The following is a 10,429-nucleotide window of genomic DNA, read 5'->3' on the forward strand; positions in this document are numbered from 1 at the left end:
GAGGTAGGGCAATATATGAAACATGCTCAATCTGTTTTAACCATTTTTACAAAAATACATTGAAGTTAACATTTTTAATCAACACACTAAGTAATAGGTTTACCTTAGGTTAACAATAAAATAAACTTTAATATTTTTTTCTCCCAAATCACATTCTTCCCAGACCAATTTAACAGTCTGGTATATAATATCCCTAAACCATAAATGTATTCATCAAATTTGTGCCCTAGAAATGCACACTGTAGCAGTACTGATTGCATAATGCACGTAAACTACAATAAAAGTCATTCTGATGCCGGTAGATTTCATATATTGTTTCCAAGAAATATATCCAGCTATACATTACTGAACATGTCCATGTCTTCGGGATATTTGTCCTGGAAGCACTTTTGAAAGGTCACCGGGTAGCAGTGTTTTATTTAGAGGCTGGTCTGCAACTTTGTTCTGTGGGTTAGTCATCTGAAATTGGAGCTTCCAGATATGCACGTAGGTCAGCATGACCATGAAATATTTGGTGAGGGCAGTAAAGCAGATGTGATATTGCACATGTCTTTTAATTTGGAAGTTAAGGGCTTTTCATTTCAGCATATAAAATAAGTATTACATTATGGCATCAGGAAGATGGAAAGATGTTAGAGTGCACCTAGCAGTAGATCACGTGTTTTGGAACAGAAGTGCTAGCTCTATTATTTCCTGGCTATGACCCCGCATTCATACTGTGTCTTATTACAGTCAGCAGGTGGCTTCCTTGAAATACATCTTACTTAGTCAATATGACTACGTCATTTATGGTGCCTAGTTATGTGTATAAAGACGTTCAAGGCCTTTATAGTATATCATTAGCTCTATGAGGAAGTAATCTGCTGTAAAATGTCAATTAAACCGCAGTGTAGCGTGAAAAACATTGCACAAACGCAGATAAAGCAGAGGATATGTATCACAGTCACATGTATTAATATTTCTCACTGCACTGCGGGTTTTTGTGCATCAGTGCAGAAACAGCTGATGAAAAACAATAGCATCAACACCAAGGAAATAATATAAAGGTGCCCTTATCTTTTCTTACAGTGACAAAAATGGAAATAATCAAGCTACTACTCTATGAGTTTTGTTTCTTGGAAACATGTTTGATCAAGCAAATCTCTAAGGTTTTTTTAAGCCAAAATGTTGCCGCATAGTGTGGTTATTATTACAGTTACAGTATGCCTTTTTCATCCTGGATTAAAGACTTGTGCTATTCACTTTAGGCAACGTTTTATTCAGTTACGTAGACAGCAAGAGAACCTTATTGGAATGTGGTAAAATCACAGGTTTCTTTGTTCTATGCAGCTTTGTTATACTGTTAACAAGTGTTTTAGTCAGTGTGTATTGTGTCTGTGTGAGGCTTCTTTGTTATTCTAAAAAGCTACAGACAGACATCTATCCCAAGAAAATACATGGGAAAATATCACAGAGACTGCAAGGATGAGAGTTTCATTAAATTGTTTTTTTTCTCATACTCTGTTTTTTGCCTTTATAAACAAAAGTTAAAAAGGAGACGAAATTACTCCACGTTATTATAAATTTAAACAGATGTTTGATAGTACATATTTTTAGGTGACACAAAGGGTACCGACAGACACTTGAAGGACACCTAATACATTTTCCTGATTATTGCCATATCTACGAGTCTGTGAGGAATAGAGAGGTGGCAGAAAGTAAACAGTACTGGTGTAAGCGAACCTGACCATGTGGCAGACATATTGGGTTTTCTTAATGCAAGAGAAAAGCAAGTGATCTAGACAGCGATTTGTGCAAATAATTCCTGGACATGTTTGTGCTCAGCACAGGATATTAAATACTGATGGGGCTGAAGGCCAGCTTATAAATGAATTTTAATGCCAGTATATGTATCTCCATAGTCAAGAGAGATCATTTATTCTGAGTTAAGAATAGGAGGAGGAAACTCTGGTCTTTGAGTGCTGTGTTTATTTCTGGTTTTCATTCCTCATTCGCTTCTTCTTTAATTAACAACAAATTCAGTGGATAAAAAACTACATTAGCTGTGATTTATAAGTTTTACTCTGGCGCTATTCGAAAGGTGTCTCTAAAACCTGTGATAACTGAGCACTGGAATTCCCTGCCCTGGTCAAGACGTTAGGTACAGCCTTGAGGGCAGGATTCAAAATGTGGGAGTGTTTAAAGAACGGTAATTCATTGTTTGTCTGGTAAAACTTGTTTTTTTTTCCCTTTTGAAAAAATTGGGAAACTGCCATTGCTGCTACTTAATTCACTGGGGATCTTGATATGATAAAATGATAACTAGACAGAAAATGAACAGTGTACATTCCTATGAAAGAAGATAATGAGTTAAACCCTACTTTATGTATATCATCAAGAAAACCTTCTTCCTCTCCAGCACTTAACCCTAAGTACAGCAAGCTATTTAGACTTTCTGATGTCCTAAGCAATGTCCTGTCTTATATCAAAGACCCACTTCAGCCCATGCAGTTGTGTTTTCAGCTTTTAAACTACCTGAACTGGCCTGTCTTGCTGCCAACAAATGATCTGTAACTAAAACCATTCTGTGAGTAACTGTGGATTCAATCCTTCATTCCTGTCAATATAAGTAAAAAAAACTTTTGAAAATCTGTACAGTTCTCATTTAGCTTATTTAGGTGTAGTTTTACGCTAGCACTGCATCAGAAGTCCTTAATCCTGAAGCATGCTGGAACATGCTGCATTTAGTTTTGCTTTACAGCACTCTGTCATGAATAGCAAGTTATCCTGGGCATGGGTGAGATGAAGATGTTAGACATATCCTGAGGAAGCTGTGACACTGCAGCAATAAGGAGGCCACACAGCTAATTTTAGCCACTAGAGAACTTCGCCACAAATCCAGGAATTTCCACCAGCACAGCCCTATCAGGGCTGTTACACTATGTTACACTAGACATGTTAAAAAAATAGATTGAAAATTGGTAAAGATCACATCTATTATCCAAAAAAGCAACTTTTTATTTATTTCAGTTCTTACAACATTATAACAGATGCTAGACTGCTAGTCTAAATATATGTATATAGATTTACGTTTGCAAGAAGGCTTCATTTCAAAGCATAACCTATCACAGCTGTGAATACTGTACTTTAATTTCTTTTTAAAATCCATTTCGAAGGGACCTTTTTTCTTTTTTGAAACAAGCTTTTGTCACAGATAATGGCTTGAAAATGCCAGTTGTTTCTGCTAAATGTATTCAGTAACTTTTTGTGTTACATTGTCTGTTTGCTTTACCTATAGATGCTAAAATTTATTTTTCTTACAAAAACAGACTGGCAAACAGACTGGAATGAATGTCTTCTGTGATCTCCAGATAATAGGAAGGCTTTTTTCCATCCCCATGCATATGCAATTAAGCAAAGGCACATTTATGTTTTAAACAGATGCCTTTAAAGCAATATGCTGAGATTACAACATTTAGTCTTGTAGTCAGCATTTTGCACCACAAGTACCCTTATTATGCATCTGCAGCAGTTAGTAAACTGTAGTGTAGCTAGTTGTTGCTTTTTTTTATTTTAATTTGCAAAAAGAAATGACTTTGGTGTTTTTGCGATCAATGTTTTTTGTTCTGTACTCAATGGCTATAAAAGCACACTATGTAAAAATCAATCAATTTCTCCACCTCCTGCAGATAAAACAAATGTTAACATTTCCACACTGATACATAACTTCCTTCTACTGTAAGCAACATGACCCTACATGGCCATAGGAAGTCAGTGATGATCTGACTGCATACCTCTTGGCTGGCATTCCCCTTGAGCCACTGTAAGGAGGAAGAGGAAAGGGATTTGAAAAAGACGAGTAGGCTTTTGGGCAGACTGGCATTCACAAGTGTGTCTGAGCACCTATTAAAATATTATGTGGTTGCCTTTTCTTAGAATTACACGAGGGGGAATTCTCTCTGTGTTATAAAACAGATTTCAAATACATGGCACAAATCCGATATTCACCTGGTTTTATGCTTTTTCCATATTTCTACTTATTTTTATGAGTACATTTTAATAATTGGAATTGATAGTTATGCTGTAACAGAATTTCAGTTACATTGTAATGGACATTAAGCTTAGGTATGAGTTTCAATTAATCTGTTTGAAAAAAGAAAAAATAACAGGGACATTTTGAATTACTTTGCTACCATAAATACACCAACCATAAAATATTAAAGATCTTAATATTTAGTTCAAAGTGCAGATTTGTCAGCAGCAGTTTACTCACCGTGGCCCTTACCCTCATTGTTTTACAGATAGTGTCTTGGAGAAGGCCATGCACAAATGCATCTTGAAACCCCTGAAGAGTCATATAGAGGCCAGCTTGAAAAGCTTCCAGGTGACTAGTGGGTCTTGGAAGCAGCTGAGAGACAACCTGTGCCTGGTCAAACAGAAGAAACCCCAGGACCTGGGGGTGGATGCGGCAGCTCCGGACTCCGTGGTCATCGAGAAGATCCGCCACAAATTCCTCAACATGCGGAAGATGTACTCGCCGGAGAAGAAGGTGGTGCTTCTGCTACGGGTCTGCAAGCTTATCTACACTGTCATGGAGGACAGCTCAGGTACTCTGACTTTGACGTTTTGCAGGGTTGTTCATGAAATGCAGCCAGCTTGTTTTGTGTCTACTTTGCAGGAAAGGCAAATGATACAGAAGATAGCTCAGTGTACAGGGTCCTCTTTTTAGATATTTAGGGGTTTTATTTGCTATGAAAATGGGATTTCAGTGGGATAGCGCAAAGGTCCACTGTTACATATTAATTTCATTTTACTTCTCCTTTTCTGTTCTTGTGTTGCTTTATCATTTATCAGTGGCATCATTTGAGGAACTAAGGCTCAACATTCGCATTTCCTTCAGTTTTTCCAGAAAAGTCTCCTCTCTGAGTCTGTTGATGTTTATTTTTCCCTTTGGAAAGGCTTATTTTGTTGGGGATTTCCCTTTTGCTTATGTTTCAAGAGAAGGCTTTGGAGAGAAGGTTGAAAATATGAATTATAACAATATAGTACTAAATGTTTTTTTATGTTTATAAAACCATATGTTTAATTGACCAAGCTACCGTCTCTTGTTTAGGTGGCTTAACCAAATGCATTTCAATAGTTAACAAGTGTGCTGGCCAGTTATCCCTAAACAATTTGTGTTGTCTGCTTGTGGCAGTAACAGAGTTATTGTGGGAGCTCACTGAGTCAAGCTGTTGTCACTAACTGGAGCTAAGGGACGCTGTGTTTATTCCCTGATGAGTGTTATTTACTCAACAACCAGTTCCTTAACAGGTTTGGGAATATAATCAAATGAGACGTGGCTTTATACAGAATTCTGTTTTTATCAACCATGACTAACATGTTTAGCATCTGTTTCCTTATAATTGTAGACATGCAGTGGAGTTACATAGAATTATTTCGATTTTAAGTGCATGTTTTGTTTAAATTTAGAAAAAGTGTACAACAAAAGGTAAGAAAGAAAACAAGCACAGTTTTGTGTAAGGAGTGAATAGGAGCAGAGGCTTCACAAAGTCGCCAGCTAAGAAAGTTCAAGACTGCAGATCTATGAGAATATCTTGGAATCAGGGTGGAGTGAGAGCGGATTGGAAACGGAGACACTGACCCCATTGTTTGTGTGCGCAGGGAGGATGTACGGAGCTGATGATTTCCTTCCAATGTTGACCTATGTTCTGGCTCAGTGTGACATGCCAGAGCTGGACACAGAGATTGAGTACATGATGGAGCTTCTGGATCCCTCTCTGCTTCACGGAGAAGGTACAGCCTTTAAAACTACACACTCACAATTTGCCCTGTGTCTGACTTTTCTCTAGTCCTGGTCAGAAATTCCATTCCTTTGTAATTTTACGGGATCAATTTTACATGTTTAAACAACCATATTTTGGAGGTAATAATATGATCTTTTAACTGTAAAATGGTCATTTATTTTGTGTAGCTAACAAATTCTTATTGGAATTAATGGAATACTTTATTATGGCTTTATTAATGTTCAGAACTTAATCCTGGATACTTTGATAAGCTTATTTCCTCTCAAGAAATTCTCTAAACACAAATAACCATTTGGAATTAAAAGTTCTTTCATTAAATCATGAGGCCCCTACAGAAAATCATAATCCTATGGCCTGCTACCAAGTTAAAGGGGAAATTACATTGTTTTTCCACAGGAAAACTAACACACTTTAGGAGAGTAGGAAGGCTTCCGTGGGCAAAGTTGCGTCGTGTGAACATTGAGATCTTGGAGATCGTTGTTTTATCAGTGCTTCCTGCTCTTTGTCTACATAGAGATAATTAAGAAACTTTTCTTGGGAGGTGTTGTGTTGCACACATGCCTCTTGAGGTCAAAAGAGTGCCTAGAACATTATGTAAAATACGACACTCCGTGCCCAAAACATTGCACACATCGGAGACATTTTCAGAAGTATCACTTTTAGACATAAATTTTAGGTCACATTCAAGTTTAAAATAGAGTTGTTAACCCCAGGTGAATTTGTGTCTCACTCTGTCTTGTTTTACCCAGGTGGGTATTACCTGACCAGCGCCTACGGAGCCATGTCTTTGATCAAAAATTTCCAGGAGGAGCAGGCTGCACGGATCCTGAGCTCTGAAACCCGGAACACTCTTCACCAGTGGCACCGGCGCCGGACCACCCAGCGCATCACTCCCTCTGTCGATGACTTCCAGGTACCTGGTCGTGACCGTCCCACCTGAAGACATCCGATCTGCATGTGGTGTGTCTTGAGAAAATGCTTTTCAGATTCAAGTAACTGCCAAGGGCTGAGTGCCTGGTCACAGTATGGTTTACCACGTTTACAGCTGAAGGACCTCACTGTTTGTTTTTTGTCCAGTTCTGTACGGGTTCTCCTACATTCTTATTACAAAATGACTTTTAAAACAGAAGCCAGCGCTCTTAAAGGAAACTCCTGATTTGTAAATTCTGTTAAAGATTCCATTAAATGCACCGACTTTATAGCAAATAACTGGATTATCCATAAAGACTGCTGTTTGTTTGGAGCATCCTGGTAAATGTGCCTCAGTTCTTGAGTTTGATAGTTAAAATGGGTTCTGCTTTAACACAGTTCTTTGTCCTTACTCTTTCCAGAATTACCTGAGGGTTGCCTTCCAAGATGTGAACAGTGGCTGTACAGCCAAAACTCTGATGGTGAAGCCCTATTCGACCACAGAGGAGGTGTGCCAGCTGTGTGCTGAGAAGTTCAAAGTTCAGGACCCTGAGAACTACACACTCTTTCTCTTCACGGGGGAGACCAGCCAGCAGCTGGCTCCAGATACCTACCCTCAGAAGATCAAGGCAGAGATTCACAGCAGACCCCACACCCAGCCCTTTCATTTTGTGTACAAACGTCCCTCCAACCTCAACATCTGCCTCCCATCTGACGAAGAAAACGGAAATTGTCTTTCAAACTGAGACAGCAAAGCGACCCTTAAAAACGATGAGTGGTTCTTAAGCTACATCATTGGCTTTGAAGTAGAACTTTGAAAGCTGTGCTCAGTACCTCCTCTTTGGGGAGAAAGCTAAAGAATGAATTTGGACGACTTAAGAAAAATCTTGGAGCCGCCATCTTTAAATATTTCGAAATTACCAGTGAAAAAGACAAATGAAAAACGTGCACTTTATGCCAGCCACAAAACTGTTGTGGGTTAGGTGTTGTTGATGAGCAAGAACATTGTTTGTTATCAACAACCCTTTCATTGAATCAGTTTTCATGTTTTGAAGACTAAAAATGGGCTGTTCTGGAAATGTTCTTGGATTGCAGGTATCACACTGAGACAAGTGTTCTGTATCAGGACACTATTCCACTTGCAGTGATACACTTGATTCTGAGTGCAGTAAGTCTGCTGTTTGGGTAAAAGCGGAAACTGATCATTTTCTAAAAAGAATGAAGATCAACAAGTGCATTGCTAAAGTAGTCTGAAAATGATATCCAGGTTCCTCATACTTTACTGTATCTTGATTCTTTAACCTATGTCGTCAGCATGTGAGTGGACTGTCCTCTACAGTGCTGTTTTGGATGGGTTAAACCTGTCTACAAGACTCTAATGAAAAGCTGACTGTGTCATTTTTTCATTGGAAAATGTCTTCTGTTTTCATATATATATTTTTTGTATTTAGAAACAAGTTTGTATTACAGTTGCTGGTAAACTGTGGGTTAAGGATTGTATAGTCTTTTTATATTAATTATTGGGATATTTTGCATGTATGTAGTTATGCATCTTTTTGAGAACCATTATGAACCAGGCACTGTTGAGATTTGTTTTCTCTAAAATTCGGATAATTTTGCTCTTGTCAGTATAACCTTAATAGGTACAGAATGTGTACTTCCATCTGTAAAAGCCACACTATTTACTAATTTATAATAATATAACTACTGAGTATGCAGGACCTCTTGACTGAGCTCTGTATGCTGAACTTTGGGATACAAGCTTATTGTATAACATTGTGATATATATACTTTTTAAAAAACACTTGGGTACTAAATGGCCCATATGCTGAATAATATTAAAGTACAACCCAGGGTACCAACAGATAGCCTGGTTCCTAAAAGGTTTTAAAGTTAACTCTCTTGCTGGTCTTAGAGTTAATATGTGCATCTTCATGAAAATGCCATGATATTTGTTTTAAGGGTTTTCAGGAATTAGCTGTCTTAAGAAGAATTTATACATTGTCTGTGTTGAGTACCAATATAGGTACAGTCTGATGTCTGATGCCAGTGGCCTCTCAGGCAGTTTTTATGTTCTCAAGTGCCACTGCTAGGAGTGTCCTACTCAGGTTGGTTTGAAAGTATAGCAAAGCTCTGTTAAGTGTTTGAAAAAGGTACAGAGGATAGGAAGTGTTTTGAAAGATTTTTTTAATCATTCCAAGTTGAATGGGTTCAATTCATTACATTACAAATAAGTAACAGTTTTTGCTTGTGATAGAAAGTTGCTAGTAATACCCCTTGGATGAACAAGTAATAGGTTTATTCCATGCTGAAAAACATCACACATGAAGAAGGCTCCACAGCCAAAACGTTGTGTTTTCTTTTTTTTTTTCAGCATGGAATAAACCTATTACTTGTTCCTTTGCAGCCTACGCATGCTGACACAGCTACCCACCTGAACTACTACAGCATACCCCTTAGATGTCCCTCCACCTTCAGAAATGGTTTCAACCAGTCTAAGAAATAAAACCGTCCTTGGCAAACAATTTGTTGCTCTCCGTTAAATAAAAAGAATAACAAGAGCAGTAGAAAGCAAATACCTTGGATTTAGTTTTCCTGCTGTTACTGTCCACACACAGGGACGTAACAACTACATTGAAGAAAACAATGTGACCTTTGACCATGGTTTTTAAAAACCAAGATGGCACTTACGTACACTGCTGTATGTTCTTATAGGTGTTAAAATGTCAGCAATTACATTTTTGGATAAAGATTATGCATTGATAACACGAATGCTTTATCAAATTTAAAAAGGCATTGGTTTCTGTTATACTATGATAATACCACCATATTTTTCTGAATTTGATTTTGGAAATGTTTAAGCAGAAGTAGCAGAAAGAGCTATGAAGGGATAGTTTTTGAGAAGGCTGATGTTGGGAAATGTAAGATTCAAACTGAAGAAATAGGACAGCTAAAGGTCATTGTTAGAAACACTAAGCTTCTAGTTCACAGTGTAAATGTATTTAAGCACATATTAGGTATTTGATAGGAATATAGGAAAATGACTAATTGTATACATGTTATTGTACATTTTTAGTACTGTACTTACTGTCATTTTGATAAAGATGGTATATATGTTTAAAAGTATATTTATGTATTATCTGTGCAGGACTTTTCACAGATTTCGTGTAATTTGACACTCCTCAATATGTAGCTTGTACCTTTTTGCCCCCCAAACCATACTGTATACTAGTGATATCTATCCCTGGATGCTTTCCTGAAAACCCTTATCTGCTGTTTTATGTATTCAATAATGATTACAATTTGCACACAATAAATTGTGATATGTATAAACAAAGTGAGTTTGTTCTAATCTGTCATTATTTCTAACAATCTGGTGACTCTTCATCATATATTAGCATTTTTCAAGTTGAGCAAGTTACACAAATGGAAAAATGATTTATTAGCAGAAATCAGGTAAGCTCTTTTTATTAGCTGCTTCTTATTTCAAGAAATAAAATTGTCTAACTGAACTGATGTCTTCATAATACACATATGAATGCACAAAATATTTGCCTTCTAAATGTGCAAATGAGGTGCTGTTCTATAAGTACAACAGCAATTTGCAAAGCATGGGTTAGTATTCATTTCAAGCAACCTGAGGCTAGTAAAGATAAAGATAGTATAGATAGTATTCAGTAGGTAAATTGTAGGAAACTCACTGTCTTCACTATTGTAAATCACATGCAGGGCAC

At 37.3% G+C, this 10,429-nt stretch overlaps 1 protein-coding gene across 6 annotated transcripts in view; it reads left to right on the forward strand.

Moving 5' to 3' along the window:
* rin2a (Ras and Rab interactor 2a) overlaps positions 1 to 10,032 on the forward strand; it is a 50,494-nt gene extending 40,462 nt beyond the window's left edge. For 5 of the 6 annotated variants that reach the window (XM_015363189.2, XM_015363192.2, XM_015363193.2 and 2 more), the window contains 4 exons: positions 4,281 to 4,586; positions 5,644 to 5,775; positions 6,536 to 6,699; positions 7,118 to 10,032. In XM_015363189.2, coding sequence (XP_015218675.2) covers positions 4,281 to 4,586; positions 5,644 to 5,775; positions 6,536 to 6,699; positions 7,118 to 7,441 — 926 coding nt within the window. In that variant the 3' untranslated portion in view covers positions 7,442 to 10,032. Of the gene's footprint in view, positions 1 to 4,280; positions 4,587 to 5,643; positions 5,776 to 6,535; positions 6,747 to 7,117 lie in introns of all 6 variants that reach the window. The other variant, XM_015363195.2, reaches the window with a different exon arrangement.
* Positions 10,033 to 10,429: the final 397 nt, after the last annotated feature.

The sequence above is a fragment of the Lepisosteus oculatus genome, chromosome 17 (genome assembly GCF_040954835.1).
Source record: "Lepisosteus oculatus isolate fLepOcu1 chromosome 17, fLepOcu1.hap2, whole genome shotgun sequence".
In the NCBI taxonomy this organism is placed as follows: domain Eukaryota; kingdom Metazoa; phylum Chordata; class Actinopteri; order Semionotiformes; family Lepisosteidae; genus Lepisosteus; species Lepisosteus oculatus.